This window comes from Montipora foliosa, unplaced genomic scaffold (genome assembly GCF_036669935.1).
Source record: "Montipora foliosa isolate CH-2021 unplaced genomic scaffold, ASM3666993v2 scaffold_449, whole genome shotgun sequence".
Taxonomy (NCBI): Eukaryota; Metazoa; Cnidaria; class Anthozoa; order Scleractinia; family Acroporidae; genus Montipora; species Montipora foliosa.
This window is the reverse complement of record NW_027179755.1, coordinates 9,327-32,500: the sequence shown is the minus strand read 5'-3', so window position 1 is coordinate 32,500 and position 23,174 is coordinate 9,327. Positions and strand designations below refer to the sequence as shown.

The 23,174-nt window shown below is 36.7% G+C and overlaps 1 protein-coding gene and 1 long non-coding RNA gene across 2 annotated transcripts; both read left to right on the top strand.

The window, feature by feature from the left end:
- The first annotated feature begins 4,630 nt into the window (after positions 1-4,630).
- Positions 4,631-8,262, top strand: LOC137989252 (uncharacterized). Its single transcript, XR_011120872.1, has 3 exons — positions 4,631-4,810; positions 6,918-6,974; positions 8,180-8,262. It is a non-coding gene; the product is annotated as an uncharacterized lncRNA (long non-coding RNA).
- Positions 8,263-12,255: 3,993 nt separating this feature from the next.
- LOC137989256 (uncharacterized) lies at positions 12,256-16,482 on the top strand. Its single transcript, XM_068835092.1, has one exon. It carries the CDS (start codon positions 12,256-12,258, stop codon positions 16,480-16,482), a length of 4,227 nt encoding a protein of 1,408 aa, XP_068691193.1.
- The last annotated feature ends 6,692 nt before the right edge of the window (positions 16,483-23,174 follow it).

Here is a 23,174-nt window from a genome sequence, read left to right as displayed (position 1 = left end):
TCATTGATTCATTTCTCACGGAAAAATTAGAACCAACAAATGACCAGTTCCCAACGTCAGTGGCTTCGTAGCTCAGTTGGTTAGAGCGTCGCACCGGTATCGCGAGGTTACGGGTTCAAACCCCGTTGAAGTCCTGAATTTTTCAGGCTTTTTTACGCAATTGTTAAAATTGTATCCGTAACTGCGAGGATCATAGCTTTACTTGACAAGTTAACATGAGAAAACCTTAATTTCACTCCGTTTTGCCGTTTGGCGTAAAAGTTGTGCTTAACCTTCTCTAATACTTATTGAACTCTGCATACGCGTTTATTGGTTTTAAGTTAACCAAATGAAATCCACAGAACGATAATTCCCTTCACACTGTTTTAAGGAAAACCGGGCTATAATTAAGCAATAGAGGACGTTTTCCGTGTTTCCATAGTCTCATCTAAACACGAGGGGGTGTTGGGAGAATTCGATATAGTAATGCAAACCCGAGACGCAGTCGAGGGTTTGCATAACTGTCTCGAATTCTCCCAACTCCCCCGGGTGTTTAGATAAGGCTATGGAAACACGGAAAAAAAATCCTCTATTGCTTTTATAAAATATTCCTCAAAGATAATTCGACAAATGAAGGAAAATGCAGGTTTTTTACTTCTTGATTGAAACAGATTTTCTTGATACATGCTCATAGTTCCTACCAGCCAATCAAAACGCGCGTCTGACAATACATAACCAATCAAAATTCGTGTGATGTCACAGCCGTGTTTCCGTACTCTTATCTAAACACAGCTATTGACCAATGAGAGTGCGCATACTATCCTAATTATTTTATAAATGCCGATGGTAAGCATGTAAAACTTCTATAAGTATAATGAGGTGTAGCTGTGAAGAAGAATATGAATAAAACGAAAAAGATCTAGTAAGTGAGCGCCATATCACATACACCGTAGAAAGCTTGGATTTTACAATATAGCATTAACCGTGACAATAGAGCCAGTTCTTATTTCATTTGAATTTTTTTATTATTCTCTACAAATTTTGTAAATATATATATATTTTTAAATATATAAACTTAGTCAGCAAAATTTGTCAGATAGTTTGTTTCGAATACAACAGAATCAACAGAATGTGCTTTGACATGTGGCATATGAAATCGTCCATCACTTTCATGAGCAGCAAAGAGCACAAGCTAGGCTCAGTTCGGCGTAACTTTTTTAAAGCCCAAAAGCATATGTTTTTACATCACACCTCTGAAGGACGACTTCTGGAGGAGTTCGGAGGGGTGATGAAAAACTAAGGCTTGTAAGGCTTTTCTACAAGTGGGCCTTCTACAAGTGGGCCTGGGAGCCTTTGCTCTATTAGACTAAGCTGATGTAGTTCCCAAGTTGGCTGTAACCCCTTAGTTTAAACCCACCATGTGTTTTCACCGTCACGAAGGGAAAGGCTAGATATACCTGGTATAGAAGACTTTTCACTGGAACCAAGAAAACTGTGCTCATTCGAAGCCTCGGGCTTGTCCGTCGAAAATGTAATATTCATTTGAGTTCACACAAAATATATAAAAATCGAATTAAGGATTGACAAGGTTGTCATACAACCAGAGGACTACAATTTAATCTTGATTTTACACTATAGTTACACAATAGAGTGAGTTCTTATTTCATTATCCTCTACAAAGGGCACGAAAAGCTCTCGCGTGATATTGCTGACTCTTTCAGCAACAGCCTTCACGCTGAATTGGATAACGTGGATTTTAATGAACTTGTGTCTAAATATAACACCACCCTGGAACAGATTTATGATGACCACGCTCTAGTTCAAACTAAGAGAGTGAAACATCGTCCATACGCAATATCGTTCAATGAGGAGCTTCGCGCTGAAAAGCGCGAGAAGCGCCGCCTTGAACGGAAATATCAAAAATCCGGTATTACAATAGACAATCAGTTATATCATGATCAATGTGAAAGGTATAATTCTCCATTGGAGAGGCAGAAGTCTAACTTCTACCGAAAGATAATTGAAAACACAGACCGTAATCAGCTATGTGGTACTACTTACAGGATGTTCAAAGTTAAAAACATTACCCTACCTACCTATGAGTCTTTGCACCAATTGGTTGAAGACTTCAATGATTTTTTTATTAACAAGATTAATGATAGTCGTGCTGGCCTTCCTACTCCTACTACCTCAACTGACACGACTGAGGAGAGGCAGCTGTCTTGTAGTTTTCATGAGTTTCGGACTACCTTGGACACTTCTGTGAATGATATTGTTATGTCATTATCAAGGAAGACCTCTAGTGTCGACCTAATTCCTACTTCAGAAGTCAAGCACCATTTGGACGTCAGATAGCTAGATAAACACAACTCAACTAGAGGCCAATGAAGCATTTATTACTGGATTGTCATATGGCAATCCGGTTGAAAACTCAGGGGCATTTTTCCGTTTTTTTCCTGTATCGGAAATTGGAAAAGTTGCGCAATAGGGTCTTCCCTGTCACTCCCCTGCTAAGTATTGTCTTTGTGCTTACAATCTTCTGCGCGTATCTTTGGTAGGTTTCAGGGGGTAGTAGAAATGCGTAAATTTATTTAGAAATGCGTAAATTTATTTAGGTAGATTTTATCCAGTGGACACAGTACAAGCATGCATGCAATGGCGGCGAAGCCGATGTAACGCGAATGGTGTTTTATTTGATCTTTAAACAAAATATACCCTTATGGAGCTCAAGAATGGAACGTCAATTCGATAAACAACACAAGTGGTGACAAATGAATATCTGGAATCTTAAAGGTGACAAAGAGTGGACTTCGACACCAATTGCATCTTTCGCCGTCGGGTCAAAGTGAGGTTTGTTTCTAATATGTTACTAACTGTGGTGTTATGTACAACACTGAAACCGAATGGCAAATTCTGTCATGATGGGTTTAACAGAAATTGAAGGAATCTAACGCTTTGAATGCATCTGTGTTTACTGAAGTCGCATCTCAGTTGTCTGGCTGTTTATATTTATTTTGTACTCAACTCTGCACAGTCTTCAGGTAAAAAAAAAATTAAGTGGAAATGTGACAGTGAAAAATTATTTGAAAGAAAGCTTGTTGTCTAATTCGTGCTTCATTATTCACGGACAAGGTTCTTCAGAAAAGCGTTTGATCCTGAACTGTGATACTGAAATTTATTTAATTGCATATATGGTGTCAGTGACATGGATTGTGTTTCTTGTTTGTACGCACACAATTGAAATAGGAAGGGGTTTTTGTTTTGCCTCTAATAACAAATATTTTGTTTGTTTCAATAAATTTTACGCTGGAAAAGTTTTTGTCAGATTTTTCGTCCAAATGAACGCCCAAAAATAAAGATTTTTTAGTGATCGTTCAGTGGAATATGTTTTGCAATTTGATGTTCTGTGAAAAATTTACAACCACATTTACAATGCCAAGTATCTTTTCTCCATTAGAGATGATTAGTATAAAAATGTGGAGACACCACTGTCCTAGCGCGCGAATTGTTCTCTTCTGGTCGCCGTCCGCGTCCCAAAAACGAGCGTGCTTAATCTCCCTATTTGCGCCACTGTTACGAGGATGGATTTGAGAATATGAGAATATTTACTAAAAGCGAGTCGTGTTTGCAAATGTGGATTTTTTTTTCGTGATAGCTTTTACAAATTAATGAAACTGCGCTAGTGCAAATTTAGATTTGGCTAGTGAAATCAGACTTGATACTAGCCACTAGGCTAGTGAGCGAAAAAGTTAGTTTCGAGCCGTGATTGAGCCTATTAACATGCAAATGTTTTGTTTTGTTTCGGTGGAAAAACAAGTTTACTGGTCACGTGAGTGAAAACACTCTCTTGAAAAGGCCTCCAATGTACTGTTAGATTACATCGGTTACATCGCATCATGTACAGCCTGCAGATAAGGTCTTTAGTTTCGCAAGTTATGTTGGAATTAATGGAGCGTGTTTTGCCGGTAGAGAAGAACGTGTAGTTGGTTTAATAGGCCATGGAAAATGTAAGGACAGGTATCGCAGTTTTTGCCACAGCGAAAAGAACCAGAAGGAAGTGTGGAATTAGAATGCGTTACATTAGGGGACAATTTAGCTGTTACCAGAAGGTCTCGAAGGTAAGGGCAGAGTCTGAAAGCCACAACAGGTAGATGAAGGAAAGCGTTTCTGCAGCGATCAGATAAAAAAATAGATTGTAGAGTTTTTTTCTTACGTTGAAAATGGAAGGAAGTAATGGATCATAGGTCGTTATTGGAAAGGTCTGTTAAGAAACATTTTAGATTTCAGCTTATCGTTTACAGTCTCTTCCCTTATTTTTCCGTTACTCTTTTAGCATATTTTCCAGTATTACGTCAACATCCGTTTTCTATCTATATGTACATAGAAGCAATCCAATGTAAACTGTCATTGTACCTGGGGAGGGGTTGGCTAATGGCCAGCCGAAATATAGTACATTGCTAAATCAAATCTACGTTGTATCGGCTCTTGCTCAAAAATATTTACTTTCTCAACTTGTAATTACGCCGATCAGATCAAGCTAGTTGATCCACAACGTGCACCGACAGCCTCCACGCCGTGCGAATATCAATCCCTCTTCCGGTTCTTTTTTGGCGAGTCATGATTTCCGGTAGGCCCTGAGAACGAGAGGTGATGTAATATCGAAATTGTTGTCACAATAAAACGGCAATTTCATCACTTTGTCGAGGTGTTTATGCTAAAAAAAAAAGAGTTTGCCATGAATTTCTTAACATCAAAAGTGAGAAGAATATTTTATCCACCAGGAACTACTCCAGTGAATTGGAAGATACTTCCAAATGTATTTCTCTCGATGGTAGGCGCCATTTTATAGTAAGACTTGACGTTGTGCCTTTGCGCCTTCCAAGATGCTATGCTGCATATGTTCAGTTATTGTGTGCAAATCAAAAGTGACTCCGTATTTGTACAAAATAGGTAAATTAGCGTTTAAATGGCTCTTGTTCGTTGTGAAAGCACAGTCCTTGCGCCAAAGTTAAACAAGGTGTTAGGGGCCGATTACATGAGAAAGGGCTAGCCCGGTCAGCCGGGCTGCACGGGTTTGCCGGGATGAGTTTCAGCCCGGTATTATATGAGGTGAGCCAGCCCGGCTTGAGTTAAATTTAGACTATGTTGTTTGAAAAATGATAACAACAAGAAGAAGAAGTGGAGAGACGTTTGTCTCGCTAAATTGTTATTAAAATTCACCATTCTACAATTTAAAGAAGCCTTAAGGTTTGCTATCTTATACTGGAGGGTGTAAACTGCAGGTTGTAGGTTGCAGGTTAGAGCTGCAGGTCACTGTTTCACCAAAGTTGAAACAAGCCAAAACTTTACTAATGCTAACATTAGTCCTAAAAAAACAATGTTCGCCTAAGGTTAGCATTTTTGTAAAGGTTTCAACCCTAACCTGCAAGCTGCACTTTACAACCTCCGATCTTATACATCTTTTATTTAAACATAAAAAACGACTATTCCGTGGGCCATTTTGCTCTAAAGTGGAGTAATGTGGTTAGAAATCGCTGGCCCGGCTAATTATAACCGGCCGGTCCCGGTGAAGGAGATTACATAGAAAAATCTCAGCCTGGTTAGCCAAAATTTCGGCATCGTAATGCCAGGATCTCGGCTAACAGGGCTGAGATTTTTCCATGTAATCGCAAACCTGATTTTTGATGTTTTTCTCAGATGTGCCGGGACCTCGGCTTAACGAGCCAGCCAGCCTAACCGGGCCAGCCCAGCTCATGTAATCGGCTTCTTAGTTGTACCAGTGTATGAACAGAGTAACACTATAATCACAGCAGAGGCAAACAATGCAAAACAGACCAGTTGGAAATCAAAGCAATTTTATAATATGTTCCCAAATAACACAGGGAAACGTGCATAAAGAAAAAAAGGAGCAAAGGTTTTTAGGACAAGTGAAGCCATTGCAATCATTTGAGAATTCCACTTGATTGGAAACACCAAATTAAAACGATAAGCCAGCATTGGAGAAGTAGCTCGCGTTAGAGGAATGGAGCTAGAAAAAACAAAATGTTCTACCTGAACTATCCCCAGGAAGTCAGTCAGGAAGTGTCGTTATTATACCACCACTGTGGGTGGTTTCGCATGTAATTACATCGATTATCTGCAGGCCTGTGAGCTGCCTACCAGAAGAACTGCTTATGCAAGGAAGGGGGCAAAGAAGGGCGGGGGGTGGGGGGGGGGGGGGGTGGTGGGGGAGTGCAGGCAAGAGGTGGGGATTTGACAATTCTTAACTTAAAGATTATCAAATTTCCCAGGGCAGGAAACTTATGTCAATCCAAAGTGTCAAAAAAGCCACACCCTGGGGCAAAGAATCTACTAGTAAACAAACAATATTATAATACTGGTTAATTAATTTTAGCAAGTCTTTGTCACTGACTTGTGATACACTGTAAAAGCTGTTGCTGAATTTTACGCCTTCATCAGTTACAAGAGGGATTGATGTTAGTAGTACGTATGATTTAAAGTGGAAAAATGAAACGTAGCACAAGCCTCTGCCTTTTGCCTGCAAGCGTTCAATATCCAGTGCGATGCAAGACAAAATTTTAAACAGTCAGGTGTTCATGCAAGTATTCTTGATCATCATCAACACTGTTCTCAAATTTCCTGGGCACCACCATCTTGGATGATAATTTTGATGCATTAGAGTTGCCCTAAAATCAATATTTTTCTGAATCAAACACTTATATTTGTAAACAATGAAATTGTTTCACTGCCAAGTAGCTAGGCTGCTGTATTTTGATAAAACTCATGCAAATACTCTGAGATGCCTCATACTGTACCAAAATATTTAATACATGTAAAATATAAACATGTGTTTTATTTCTTGTGTAAAATGATTACCAAAATAAATGCAGTATCATGTAGCTGACTAATTTTTGCCCTTCATTGTTGTGTGATTGCAGTTATCCTTTTCAATGTCAGTAACACTGTTGTTTCCATTTTTGCCGGCTATGATTAAGGTATGAATTTCTGATGTTAAAAGAATTAAAAATAGCAAGTGCTTTGTTAAGTTGCAAACGTGCATGCCTTGGGTATTTTTAAGAACACTCAAGGGCAAAACAAAAACAGACAAGAGCAAAGAAATAATTTTATTTACCTTGTCCTCTTTCCTGTTGCACAAAGTAAGTGTTTGTTATCAAATGGCATTGTACTTCGTAACTGAATGGTAAGTACTGTAATTTGAAAACAAAATAATAGATTCTACTTTTGATATGCCCATTTGATATTTAGGACATAGTTAAGAGTCGCTGTGCTTTATGGCTTTGGGACAAGCTTTTAAAGAAACGCTGCAGCAAGCTTTCAAAGAAGATTCACTTTCAAATACCCATCTCCCCATAAAAATTCCCTGTCGTGTGACTACTTAATAGGAAACTAAAAGAAGGACTGGCGAATTGTGAAATTATACATGTATAAGCATGTATCACTTTTAAGAACGCAAGACGCGCTACTGTAGGATAAGCATGATGTCCACAATGCTTTGTGCACTCTCGAGCAATTCAGAGGAGCATATACTTTATCAAAGCTAGCTGAAGCCCTTCAAAGGCTTCAATCTCATGCCAGACGATCTCAATGGGGTGCTTTGGGAGTCAATGAGTTGACAACCTCTACATGTAGACCCAACTCAAAAACGTAAATATTATAATTTTTAATTATTATTATTATTATTATTATTATTATTATTATTATTATTTTAACGTTTGGGAAATAACAAGATGACAGTGCAGTGTAGATTCTTGGCATTTTATAACATGTATTATATTCACATACTAAGTCTTATAAAATTAATGTTCTAAAGAAAATGCTAAATGTTTGTTGGGGGTTATGGTAATTTTGATTGGTTGAGTCAATTGGATCACGGACATCCAATTCAAGTTAGAACAAAATGCCCTCTCAATACCCTAGCCTGAACCAGTATGATAGTTCAATCTTCTACAGGGTGGCTCATCTATAGTTAGCCTAATGCTTTAATTAATATTCAATAATTATTATGTTTATTTTATTTTATGACACAGTATAAATTGTAACTTACCAGCAATGCAATAATAAATAAAAATTATTTTCATAACTGATAATGTAATGACATTACTGATGTTGTACATGATTTTTTTCTTGACTAGTGACTGCTGTGTAGTTTTATGTTTTTATCTTTCTTCTTATTTCATAGAGTTTTGGAATATCGGTTGAAGATACAGGTTGGGACCATTTTCTTTGTTTTCCCTTTCACTGAAAAAGCATTAATTTTTATGTAAGAGATGGTATTTTCTTTTCTAAGCAACCTGTAACATAAAGGAGTAGTATATAAGGAAAAAATGGTCACTTTTTATGCTAATTAGGTGAAAGAATGTGGGTCGAAAATATGCTAATGAGGATTAAATGGAGATGTTCGTGGAAAAGGGGCGTGATTTCTTAGAAAAAGCTTAGAGATTTGAGGTCGAAAATATGCTAATGAAGAGGTCGTGGGCGATTTTATTGAAGATCTTGAAAGACTAAGTATGGCGGAAGGAGGAGAAGTTGTTGATCGAGAGAGAGAATATGAAGGAGAACGAGGAGCAGATGCTGAAGAACGAGGAGCAGATGCTGAAAATTTGATTGAGAGTTTTCTTTGTAAGAAGGAGGTCCCTTTGAGAGTCGATGAAGATGAAGATGAGGGTTTTTCTGTGGTTGTTGATTTTTTAAAAATGAGTTTTGAAATGGTTTGCTCACGATTTAACCATCTTTTACAAGAGTTGACTAGCCATGATTTCAAAGAGAAGTTTAAGAGATTGGTTAAGGAAAGAGAGGAAATTAATGGATGGGTCCAAGGTTTAAAAATTGTTTATGATGAAGGTTATTTGAAATCGAGTGTGTTGATAGAGAAGGAGATTGAGAGGCAGGAGACAAATTTAGAAGAAATGCTGGAGGTACTCATGAGTTGCTGGTCGGTTGAAAAAGATCTGTCGCAGCCGTTGAATTGTGACATTGATGAGTTGGATCGTTGTTATTCTTTTATGCTAAAGGGTGAGTTTTTATTTTTGTCATTTTGTTTTTACCATGGAGGGAGATAGATGTGATTTCGAGAGTGCTTATGAACAACGAACACTATTTCAACAGGCCATTAGTGGTTTTACTTTATTAGTGAAGGAACTCCAAGACGACATTTATTTTGACGCTGTGTTGTGTGATCTTTCTATCGAGAGAGAAAGACTCATAAGGTGGTGGAAAGATACTGTCAGTTATTTGGAGGACATAGGTGTTATTGGAGATGATTTTATTCTTTTGAAACAAGAATTGAAGAGAGAGGAAGAAATAATCGACGATTTATTTGTCTTTTTACTGGAATTGAGAAATTTACAAATTTTAAAAGAGGTGAAGTTGTGATTGTGGTAAGTTGATATGTTGTTCCTGTGCGGACTTTGCTCTGTAGGTTGATTCTTTGTTCCTGTATGGACTTTGCTTTTGTAATTAGAGTCGTCTGTGCCGGATTAGATTTTTCTAGGAAAGCGTTACTCATTTTCTAAGAAAGAGTCATTTGTCACGTTTTAAGAAAAAGAGATATGGCGGCGGCTTGTTCGGTTATTGATGGAGAAGTAAAGGAAATTCGGGATATGTTTGATCGAGAGACACGAAGTTTTAGGTTGACGAAGAGATATATCGACGTCAACAATGATGAGGAATTTATGATTCGTTTTGAAACAATGAAAATCGATTTAACTAGAATCAAATGCATACATGATTTGAGGCGTCAGGAAATCGTTAAGAGTGGCCGATTGAGGAATAATGAAGAATTGAGGTGCGAGCTTTGTCGGCAGATTGCTAAACTGGATGAATGGGAGAAATATATGGAAAACTTAGAAAGAAAAAGATTGAGCGTAGAAGGCTTGAGTGAGTAATTTGATATGTTTTTAAAAAGAGAGAGATGGCTGAAGGTGGACGTGATAATTTTAGGGAGGCGAGACGAGAGAATCATTGCAATCTGTTTAAGGAAAGATTTGAGAATGTATCATCTAGAGTGAATGAGTTACAAACAGCCTATTATTTATTACAAGGATTTACTTCTGTACGCTTGCTCTGTCCAGAATATCTGTCTATAATTGACGAAGTGTCGAGTATTCTTACATGGATTTTTACTATCTCTAGTCAAGAATTTGCTGGAGACGAGGATATTTTGTCTGAATTGACAAGAGAGAGAGAGAAATTGACGGAACATTATAATACACTGTTTCATTTTGCTCCGGCATTTGCTCCACATGTTTCTTCTGTCATTGGTAGGAGAGGAAGTGCTGGAATTTTAGAGGAAGAAGATGGGGACAATTGATCACTATTTTATAAAGGTGGAAGAGGAGGAAAAGAAGGAATTCAAGGGACCAGTTACAAGGAAAAGATTTAGGGAAGAACTGATACGTTTAGTTTTTGATAAGATTCAATCAACTTGCCCAGTAGATTTTTTTGATCGAGAAAGATATGTACATCTTTTAAGATTATTGATGGCAGGAAAATCGTGTGATGAGTTCGTTTCTTCTACAAGAGAAACATATTTCATAGATGAAGTTGGATTAATGAAAGATAGAGTTAGGAGAAGTTTTGGATACCCATTATTTCCAATATTGTAAAGGTGATTCTACTTGTCTCTCCTGTGTTTACAAGACAAAAGATGAAATGTAAGATTTGAATAAAAGACAATGATATGTCATATTGTGTGTCATTTTGAGGGAGTACGAATAAGAATGGATGAGAAGCGTGTGTTGTATGAAAAGGGGGAGATTGACCCTACTTTTTTAGAAACCTTCTCCTTGTTGTCGATATCACATGAAGGCTCTTCTAATTTGAAACCTCAAGAAGAAAAGTAAAGGTGGAACTTTGATTTTATTCGAAACCCAACTAAGAAGGAACCTTTTTAAAAGATGAGTGTCTGTCGTGCTACTTGTTATTTTTGTGATGTGGATTTGGATAAGTATAGGAGAGATGTCACAAGTTGTTGTGGAAAGTATATCCATCTTGAGTGTGCTACTCGTTTTTTGGGAAAAGAATGCAAGTGTTGTAATTATCCTTGGGGGAAGGAAGCGGTGAGATTATTTCGTAGTTACATGGAATGGATGAATGTTAAGAATTTGACCTCAGGAAATCAAGCACGGGTCAGGCGAACAATAGCTGCTATTGATCACGTAGACGAGTTTTATTATAAATGGATTGTCACAGATACATGGGGTAGAGAAAGTGTTGCTAATAACCATGAGGATTTATGGATGACTTTTGCTTAAACTTAGTCACTTTGAAGAAGAACTGCTCGTGAGAACATTTCCATTATGGAAGACTTAACGGACTATGATACTAAGCTTTCTACTTTTCGTGAGATGGTGTGTGTTTTTGTCGATTTGTCTAGAACGTGTTGTTTTCTTTTTCTTTGTTTTTTGCCGACTGTCTAGAACGTGTTGTTTTTCACATATTTTAGGAGAAATATTATAAGAAGATTGCAAAGGTCGTGACTTCGTTATCTTACAGCCATGAAGTTATGAGAAGAATTTTGGATGGAGAAGGGTTAAAGGAAGAAGATGAAAGAAAGATCAGTCTAGCAATGAGACAATATAAAGCAGATGTTCGTGCTCGTTTTTGCGGTGTTTTGACTGAAGAGTATATAGGAGAGATAGACGAGTTTTTGAGATTAATGAGTGTTGACCCTAATAAGTTACCTTCTTGGTTTATGTGTGAGACGAAATTTAAGATGTTGAGATAAGGAATTTTTAATCTTGTTGTTGAAGCTTTAAGTGGTTTTGAATCACACATCTATTTTTAATTAAAAGAAAGGAAAATGAGATAACCTGGTGTTGTTTTTCTTTGTATCGGGTATAAAGAGGGGTAAGAAATGTGGTTGTTCTTTATTATGCGAAATAGAAGATGATTGCGTTTATAATCACTTGGTTTTTCGTTTTTGTTGAGAGAGTTTTCTCTCTCTCGTTTCAACCTGACAAAGTGCTTTCTGAAGTTGAGAAAGAAATCGAAGTTGTGAAACACATTCCACCAACAGTGAAAGAGGCATTTTTAGTGCTTAAGGAAGAGGAGGAGAGAAAAAAAACCAAATGGCGTCCATCCATGAGTGTTTATTTAAATGATGGAGAGGATGAGCGAGAGCTTGCTATTTCTGGTTTTCTTGCCTGCGGTGAATATGATGATGAGAATTAGGTGAGTGTCATTTTTAAAAAGGGTTTTATCGATTTTTGTTTTTGGTTATTCTTAATTTTTTTCTTGTGTGATTGAAAAGGTGAGATGGGGGACCTTCAGGATTTGGTAAACGGTATTTTACAAGACGAAGATGATCTGGATGATGTGGTTCAGAATATTTTACGAGAAGAAGGTGATTTTGACTTAGATGAATCTTTAGACGAGGCTGTGAGTCGAATTTTATCAGAAGATGGTGGTTCGTCGTTGGAAGACGAGTTGACATTGGAGGATCTTGTATTTAGACTTTTGACAGAGGATGAGGAAGACGAAGAAGAAGAAGATGAAGATATTTTTCAAATTGGTGGTAGAGGAGATATCAACCCTGCTCGAGTTCACTTAGACTTTAATGGAAGAGGATTTAATTTGAGATCGCATTGGATTTTTCATAATGAGAGGTTTGGTGTTGATGGAATAGCTTATAATTTTGTCGTTTCTCCAAATTTTTCTCCCACAGAAGTTTTTGAGTCTTTTGATCGCTTAATTTCTGAGATTTATGATTTTATGCGTTCTAGATTCCACCCCAATGATTATGTAGAGGTTTTTGTTACATCAAATGAGTTTCGAGATGGTGGTTTTTCTGTTCCTTTAGTTCAAGTTCGAGATTTAGATGAAAGAGTTTTGTTTGATAGGTTTGGATTGATAGTTCAATCAAACGAAGATATATCTTTAGATGATGGAAGTTTAAGAGTAGAGATTTATCACGTCAGTCTCCCTAGTGGTGGAGGGTATTCTACTAAATATTTGTTAAGTTCATTTAGTTCTAAATTTGAGAAAGTATTGAGCGATTCTAAATGTCTTTTTCATGTACCTCGGAAGTTTGATCCATTTTGCGGTGTTGTTGCTCTAATTTTAGCTTTGAGATTAGCCAATGGGGGGCGATTACCACGACCTGAACGTATAAAAGCTCGTCGAATGCGTCGAATGTGCAGAACTTTGTTGAGAGAGGCAGGTCTACCTCTTGTACCATTGAATTTGGAGGGTATAAAGAAAATAGCGAAATTAGATGACTACAATTCTCATCCTATTTGTGTCATAAGTAGGGAACATTATAATACTCCCATTCTTAATTGTAATAGAGATGCTAGGGGGAAACCGATTATTTTATATCTTGCTGATTCTCACTTTTATTTGGTAAAGAGTGTCAATACTTTGTTGGGGAAAGAAGGTAGACTTTGTTTGAATTGTTTCAAGTTTCAGAAGAATCGTGTTCGAGTACATAAGTGCGATAAAGATATATGTTTAGATTGTAAATGTTTTTGTTCTTCGGACAAAGAAGGGCGAGAAGTAATTCAGTGTCCTTCTTGTTTTAGAATCTTTAAGAGTAGAGAATGTTTTGATAATCATTTAGCTTTAGGTAAATCTATGAAATTTTCAAGTAAGACATGTGTTTGTGAGAATTTGGTAGCTTGTAGAAAATGTGGACGTGACTTGAAAGCTAAGAATGGGGTTAGCACAGGTCAAAATGCTTATGTTTTATCTTCTCAACATCAGTGTTATATGTCTAAATGTTCTGTCTGTAAAAGGCTTGTTGATTTACGACATCATTTTTGCTATTTACAGCCTTTGAATCCCTCAGATGAGGTGTTGAAGAAACGTATAGATTTGAAGAGAGGGGAGTACTGTTTTTTTGATATCGAAACTATGAAGGTTTACGATAAGGAGAATGATAGACATGTTCTAGTACCTAATCTAATTGTCTTTCAGTTCGAAAATGGTGAGGAAAGAGTGTTTGTTGGGGAAAATTGTATGGAGGATTTTACTGATTTTTTATTTTTTGAGGAGGAAAGTCTACTCTCTTCTGGGAAATATTATACTCTGATAGGTCACAACACTGCTCGTTTTGATAGTTTTTACTTGTTACAACAAATTTGTGATGTTAGTTGTAAGGATCCGGATATTTTTTTTGATGGGAAAGTACCATTACGAATATGGTTTTCTTCTAGAATTCAAGTAATCGATAGTTACAGATTTTTTCAATGTAGTTTGGATAAGTTACCGAAGACTTTTAATTTACCTGTGAAGAAGGGGATGTTCCCTCATGAATTCAATGTACCAGAGAATCAGAACTATGTGGGGGTTATTCCACCTTCACGTTTTTTTGGTACAAAGTTTATGAAAAAAGAGAAGTTTGAGGAGTTTGAAGAATGGTATCTCGAATGGGGGAGAAAGTATCTTAATGAGGAAATCGGTGATTGGGATTTCCAAAAAGAGTTACTCGATTACTGTAGAGATGATGTGAATGTCTTGAGACTAAGTTGGTTGATTCTTTGGAAAGCCATGTATGAAATTACTGGTTTTCATATAGGTATTGAGAACTGCACTGCAGCAAGTTTCACAAATATAGTGTGGAGAAGTACCATTCCTCCTTTTAAGATAGGATTAATACCTAAAAATAATTATTTGAAGAATCATACTCAATCTAAAAGTGCGAAGACGTGGTTAATTGATCAGGATTTGTTATTTTATGCAGGAGAATTAGAGTATTCGGGGAAAGGTAATGGGCAACGAGAAATCAAAGTTGGAGAAAAATTGATGAGGGTGGACGGCTATCATGAAGAATCTAATGATGTTTTGGAATTTTTGGGGTGCAATGTTCATGGGTGTAATAAGTGTTATTCTGATGATTATGTTTCTTTTTTTACTGGGAAAAAAATGATATTGAGTCGAATGGAGACACAAGACAGAATCGCAAGATTAAAAATTGAGGGTTATAATGTTCATTACATTTGGGAATGTGAATGGAATAAGATGATGAAAAATGATAAAGAAGTAAGAGATCATCTAGAAATGATAGATCCTTACTTAACTGGTTTGAGAGCTCCGATTAACCCTCGTGAAGCACTTTTTTGGGGGAGAACTGAAGCAATTTGTTTATTTAAAGAGTGTGATTTGACAAAAAATTGTATTAAGGCTGCTGATTTTACTTCTCTTTACCTTAGTGTAATGAAAAAAGAGAAGTTTCCTACGGGACATCCAGTTATTATTAGAAGGATTGCTGATGATTTTGATTATTCATTAGATAAATATTTTGGTATTATGAGATGTCGTGTTTTACCTCCTGACGATTTATTTCATCCTGTTTTACCGAAAAGATTTGAAACAGAGGGTGGGGATGAGAAATTAATCTTTTCCCTTTGTGGCAAATGTGCAAGAGAAAAGAATTTCACTTCTAACTGTTCTCATTCTAGAGATGAAAGGTCAATTGAGGCTGTTTGGGTGACTGTAGAAGTTTATGAAGCTGTTAGGATGGGATATGAAATTCTAGAAATTTTTGAAGTTTGGGATTATCGAGGGAGTGAAAAAGGGTTGTTTGCTCCTTTTGTCGATAAATTTTTGAAGATAAAACAAGAGAATTCGGGTTGGCCGCGAAATTGTGAGAGTGAAGAAGACAAACAAAATTATATCGAAAGATATGAAGAACATGAAGGGATAAAGTTAGAATATGATAAAATCAAAAAGGATCCGGTGATGAGATTTGTCTCTAAGATATTGCTTAATTCCTGTTGGGGTTTTTGGGCTAGAAACCTCGATAGGCGAATTACTCGTTTAACTCACGAGCCAAAGGAATTTTTTGATTTTGTGACTGATGAAACAATAAGAGAAAGGGTTTTTCGTATTCTCAATTCTAAGACTATTTTATGCCATGGGTATAAGAAGAGTGATTGTACAATTCCTAATCGTAAGGGTAATGTAGTTCAGGCTGCTTTCGTGACTGCTTATGCGCGTTTGCGTTTATACGAGTTACTTAAGAAATTAGATTTAAGAGTTTTATATATGGATACTGATAGTGTTTTTTATCTTTCGTCAAAAGACGAAGAAGAATTTGAACCTGAATTAGGAGAGTATCTAGGAGATTTAACAAACGTATTAGAGGATGAAAAAAATTATGATGAAAGTTGTGTCATTTTAAGATTTTGTAGTGGTGGACCTAAACATTATGGTTATGATGTTTTTTCTGAAGAAAGAAATAAAAAGATCGCCACTAAATTCAAGATTAGAGGGATAGGGTTAAATAGAACGACAGAGAAAAAAGTAAACTTTGAGAAACTTATTGATCTGATCAAGTCACAGTCCTCTGATTTACCAAAAGGGAAAAGTGGGGTTGTTAAAGAGTTTTGTGAAGTTCCTAAGTTTGACATCAAACGTGGTAATGACAAAAATCCTTTTTCTCTCGAAAGTAGAGAGATTTTAAGGAAATACAAAGTAGTTTTTGATAAAAGAGTCGTAGATTGGAGTAATTTTACGTCATATCCCTTTGGATATAAGAAATGAATAAAGATGGTGAAGATGAAAAAGAAAGATCATTTGTGTGCTGTCTGTCTTGGGATGATGACTGGGTTGGAGGAGGTAGCAAGTGTGAGTTGTTTCCATCGTTTCTTAAAATGTTGTCTTAAAGAGAATGATGAAGTAGATGGAGACACACATACTGACGTGAAAGTCGAATTGAATTTTGTATGTTGTGGTGGAAAGAATAAAAAGAAAAAGTCAAAGGTCAAATTGGAGAGATATAAATCGAGGTCTTTTCAATCTTTATTCTCATTTCATCGAAAGAGAGACGATGGAAACAAAGGATATGGCTACGAATACGGAGACAGTAGAGTATCAAATAGAGTCAAAGAAACTGAAGTCTAAAGACTTTATTCCCTTTGATGCTCCAGACCCACTTCATAAGTATAAAGAAGTAAAGTGGAATCCTTTGATTGTCGATGAAGAAAAATTGAAAGAGACAGTGACAAAGAATCTTGAAAATGTTTTAGAAAAGAGATTGAGAAAGATTTTTTTGATGCAGCTTGAAGAGTACATCTTGAAAATTTCCGACGATGTTCTCGAAAAATGGGTAGACAAAATTTTGGAGGCTGCTGGAATAAAGATCTTTCGTTTTGTGATGGAAGAAAACATGGCATTTTGGGCAGAAGTTCAGGAAAGAGTCGCGGTAGAAGGAGGAATTGAAAACTTTGATGAGATGGAAGAAGGGGAAATACAAGAATGAGTAAAGTTGAAAAGATATTGAAGAAAGTTTATTTTGACATTGAAAATTCACCAGTAGCCTTTGCATCGGCAAGAAAGGTTCATGAATTTTTAAACAAGGAATTAAATTTGAAAATCAAGTATGGTGACGTTAAGGATTTTGAAAGAAAATATGTTTTTCCTTATCAGATTATAAGAAATAGAAGATTAAAAGAAGTGAGACCGCCTTACTTTGCTAGTGGTTTAGATCACACGTGGCAATTGGATTTAATAGATCTACACGCTCATCCTAATTCAAAACTGGGTAGATTTGTGCTTGGTAAGATCGATATTTTCTCTCGTCAAGCAGATGCTGAAGTAATAACTAGCAAGGCAGCTGTACACGTATTAAACGGTTTGATAAAGATAATTGGACGCGGAAAAAAGCCTCATAATATTCAGACTGATCAAGGTACGGAATTTTTCAATAAGACTTTTAGTTCTTATTGTGAACGTAATTCGATAAAACATTATAGAATAACAACTGATCTGAAAGCAAGTTTAATAGAGAGGTTTAACCGTACCTTTCAGTCTTTTTTCTATAAGTATAGATTGTATTATCTGAAAAAAACTAATAGGGAAATCAGCAGACTGGTTATCAAAAATTATAATAAACGGGTTCATTCGGCACTCGGATTTGCCCCCATAAGAATAACAGAGGCTAACAATGGTGCTATTTTATCGAAGTTAATCGATCATAAAATTGATACAGCAAGGAACACGCATTTTTTAAAGAAACCTTTTTCTGTAAAGGTGGGCGATAAAGTAAGGTTATCAGGAAAACGAACTGCTTTCAGTAAAGATTACAGAGGAACCTTTACAGGAGAAGTGTTTGAGGTATATAAAAGATTTAGAAGATATCCACGTTTTGATATTAATTTATATAAGGTTAAAGATTTATCTGGAGAACTTGTCGAAGGTAGTTTTACTCAGAGCGAGATACAGAAAGTAACATTACCCCTCTCTCCTAGAATAGGTAAAGAAATAGAAAGAAAAGGGAAACAAATTTTTGAACAATTAGCCGATTACCCTGAAGGAGTGGGTGTTTGGGTCAAAAAATGAGTAGTAATAAAGATTATTCGTGGGAAAGTATTGATGATGATTTCTTTATTTGGTTGCTTTCTAACGATAAAGACGTGATTAGAGCAAATGATAGAGATTCAGTGCGTTCTCATTTCATTGGTAAATTACCATTAGACCTAGACTTAAGGAAAGGTGTGTGGGAAATGGGGGTGGATAAGGTAATCTTTAATAATGAGCAGAGCAATGAATTGGATTATATTTTCAAAGATGAAGATGGTAATATTAAAAAGAGTGGTAGTCTTACGGAAAAGAGGTATTTTACGACTTTTGAAGTCATAGAAGATGTATATGAAAAAGGAAAAGATTTGGAATACGATAAGACTGTTGTAAATAAAAGACTTAGTGACAAATTATTGAGTGCAGATTTTCAGTCCGAAGCAATTGGAATTATTGGATATGATGAAGATAGAGAATGTTACACTTTTATCAACCCCCCCCCCCCCCCCCGCCCCAGAAATGGCCTGACTTTGAAAAATTATGGAACCCTGGTAATTATGATTCACCATCCTGGAAATCAATGTGGTGGAGGATATATCAATATATGCGAAAGAATGTTAGTACTTTCAAGAGAGTGTTAACTCCCGATTTTTCATCTGGAGGACCTATAGATTGGAGTAAGGCTCATTTCCAACAATTTTTATTTGGAAACGTCGTCTGGTGGGGCAGTGCATCAGATCGACCTAATACACCTTACGATTCTTTTTTCAATTTTGATGATACATTACGCACGTTTAATATGTTTTATGGATATGAGCGTTATATGCAAGCAATTAAGAAAAAAATGGCGATTGTTTTCGTCGTGACTGAGAAATTGGCAAAAGCTCTAGATTTAGATACAAAAAGTAAATTTGATCTTTTAGGAGAGTTTAGACTTAATTTTGATAAATCAAAGCTTAACATTACTAATGTTGTGTATAAGGGTACTAAATATGTTGTTTTTGATACTGGATTACAAGGTAATTCGGCTTTTTCATTACGAGTAAAAGTAAATAGATTAATTCCAATTAAATCCACACAAGTCTTCACCACATCTACAACAACTACAAAAAAAATTATGGAAATAAAAGATGAAAGTAGTGAGAAGAAATTCAAGATACACGGTAGTGTAGAGCTTTTGGAAGAGAAAAAAATCAAGACTACTCTAAAAGGGGAGTACGATATGAAAAATTTTGAATTCGTGAATAGACCTTTAAAAGATTTGGTGTCGAAAGATGTGGAGATGGTGAAATTATCTGTATTAAATTTGACTTCTCTTTCTTCTGTTTATTCTGATGAGAAAAAAGAAGACCACCTTTTTTCGTCAATCATCGATATCAATTCGGCAGACGGGAAAGTCGTTCATTATCAGAATAAAAGAGAGAGGGAAATGCATAAAATTAACAGTGTGTTCACCGATTCATTGGAAATAGATGTAGAAAGTGTCTCTGGATCGAGTAAGAAAAGACCTACAATCGGCGTCAAAATTGTTGCGACACTCTTATCCTTTAGAGTCGACTTCAAGCTCGGCGGCGCAAATGGCCCCCTCCCCCGCACCCCCGGGACAATGTTGTGTTTTTCTGTTTTCTACGAGCCTTGTCGACAGCGGTACAACATTGATTAGGGTGGGGGAGGGAGGGGTATCCCGGAAACGTACTTTCTGGATAAGTTTTCTTTGCAAACAATGAATGTGTCGTTGCCAGTGTGCTCTGTTGGCAACTGTCTCAACTAATTTTGTCGCCGATTGTCTGTTTCAGAAAACTTCCTTTATACCCTTTATACGGGCACCTATAGTCCAGTCTGTCCGTCAATATGACCACATGAGTGAAAGACTTTTTACAGGTCTAAAAAATTGCGGATAGTTTATTATTCTCGTTTTCGAGTGTGAAAAATGCGTTGTCATGTGCGAAGCGAAGATTGTGACGTAAGTGCAAAGGACCTGTTCACTTTTGCGTTCTTTAATACGCTATTTGTCAGTAGGGTTAAAGTATGGATTTGTTAAAGGGTTATGCCTCTAACTCCAATTCATCAGAAGAAGCCGATTTTGTTGGTCGAAGTGGTGTCGCAGATCAACGCGAAACAGACATGGTGGCTGTTACAGCCGGGGAACACATTTACTTTCCACGCTCAAATTGCTATGTCGGTGCAAAAAGACTTTCCACCTTGTCGCAGATGCTTTGCAGAGCTGGTTTTGGTGGGAAATGAATGTTTTTGGGAGTAAAGAAACAATATTTTCTCATTTACCACGAGTAACCACGAGTAACCACAAGATTATTATAAAAAGATAATGTAATTATTCTCCTTGTTAATTATGGTTACTCGTGGTTACTTGTGGCCACTCCTCCGCGGAGTTCCTAAAATCAGAGTACAGCATTGTTTGCTGCTCTTTTTTTGTCCCAGGAGTTAAAAACTGTCTTTGCTATTTATATTTCCCTCTTTTTTATGGGTCATATCCCTTGTAACAAGTTGAAATGGAATTATGTATAGTGAATTTCAAAAGGGAATGCTAAACGTCACGCAATGTTCCGAAAGTATCACTTTATTTCAAGGTATGTCAAATCCAAAACACTGCACAAATCGTCTTGAAATTGTCATTATTTAGTACGATGTCTTTTCTCTCAATAATAAGCGTTTGTGGCGTGAACTTAACTTCGCTGCGCGTTCGACTTCCACATTTTGGCCGTTGTAATTGACGTTCTCGGTAGTGATTACTTGCGTTAAAATTTCTCTTTTTTTAGAATGCGGTACATCGAGGCCCGTGAGAGATCACTTCCCTGACAATATCATTCACTTTCCGCCCTTCGCAAATAGATGGCAAGCGTATACATGCCCTTATGGCAAGCGTATACATGCCCTTATCTCGTTAGAAATGTTCTGTGTGAAAACTATGTTCGACACTGAAATGTCTGCAATCATACCAGTGACTGCTACATCACCGTAATAAAGAAAAAGGTGATTTAATATATGTTCTGATTCCTATATGACATGACAACGCATAAACGCTATTGAAATGTGTATATTTCATATATTAATGCACAAAAAACGCTTATCAGAAGTGGTCATTACACTTCATACAAAGTTTTTTCATACAGACAATCGGCGTCAAAATTGTTGAGACACTCTTATCCTTTAGAGTCGACTTCAAGCTCGGCGGCGCAAATGGCCCCCTCCCCCGCACCCCCGGGACAATGTTGTGTTTTTCTGTTTTCTACGAGCCTTGTCGACAGCGGTACAACATTGATTAGGGTGGGGGAGGGAGGGGTATCCCGGAAACGTACTTTCTGGATAAGTTTTCTTTGCAAACAATGAATGTGTCGTTGCCAGTGTGCTCTGTTGGCAACTGTCTCAACTAATTTTGTCGCCGATTGTAGGTTTTATACAGGAGCGACAGCTGAAAGTCTTTATTTTAGAAAAGCGCAAAATAATTGGTTTGAAATTTATTGAAAAAATGGAAAGAAGAAGAGATGACTTCATTAAACCTGAATTTATGTATTTTAAGGGAACAACGGACGAAGATGGTAGATTAACCATTAATTTCATTCAAAAACCGTGTCATTATACAACCGATTACGAGGTTGCTGTCGATTCAATGTGTTTAGACATGTCTACTTTCAAAAATATATTAGAAAGTGATAGAGATCCTACTAATCCGCATTTCACTTTTATTGAGAGTTCATCTTCTTCTTCTACTAAAATATACTTACCAGAATCAAAGATTGCTACTTTTGGCGAGTTTTTAGAAAAAGTCAATGAAGTTCAAAGTAAATTTACTATAAAAATCAATTATTTAGAACACAAAAGTGAGATAGATATAGGAAAAAATAAATTAAAAGTAGATAAGAGAATGGCAAGGGTCTTAGGACTTTTGAACACTGAACAAAAAGTATCGAAAATCATACAAGATATAAATAGTTCATCGTGCACTTTTACAGTGCTCAAGAAAGGAAAAGAAGTGATAGGAGTGCGTTTAGATGCCACACGTGGAGACGGTAAAGCAATTCAAATAGCTAGAAGACACGATCATTCAGTTTGGAGTGAAATTTCCCCCAGTTCTTTTCAATTCATTCTTGTGGATTGTGACTTTGTTATAGAAGAAATGGTAGGAAAAGAAAGAACTCAAAATTTGGAAATGGTTCCCTTCAATCCGCTGACGGATCATTATTATTACTCGCCTGAACGATTGACATGGAAAAGAATAAATTCAAATGTTTTCTTCTCCTGTTTCATTCGTTTTGCCGACACAAGAGGGAGAAGGTTTAAAGGAGCCGAAGCAGTTTGTCAATTGAGAATAAGGAGGAGACAATTAAGATAGAAAAGAAAAGAAAAAGATGGGAAAAGAAGATTATTTGGGAAATAGAATCTTACAAAAAGGAAGTGGGAATAAAAGAAATACTTATGGAAATGGTTACGACCCTTATGGTCAATATGGTGGTGCTAGAACTAAGAAAACTAAGAAACCACAACCTAGTAATCTCGAACTTCTTGCCCAGGTAGCACAAAGAGCTGGTGACAATGTCGGTGTTGCGGGTATAGAAGGGGTTGTGCATAGAGCATACAAAAATGTGAATAACAGAAAAAGAAAAGCGTCAGATTTACCCATTTTCAATCCAGATTTGAATACAATCATCATTCCACCAAAAAGAAGAGCTCCGACACGACAAATAGGAAATGACGTTAAAGCATTTTTAGCCAGCATAAGGCCTTCGACTAGAAAAACAGAAAATCAGAGAGGGCCTAATTCTATTCATGGTGTGTTACAAAGAGTAGGAGCGATTAGAAAGGGAAACAAGAGAACTAGGTGGCATAAGGCGATAGGTGGATGGTATTTACACGGAAAACATGCTGGAAAACCCATGCCGGGTCGACGAGCAGCTATGATAAGAGCTTATACAGAAGCG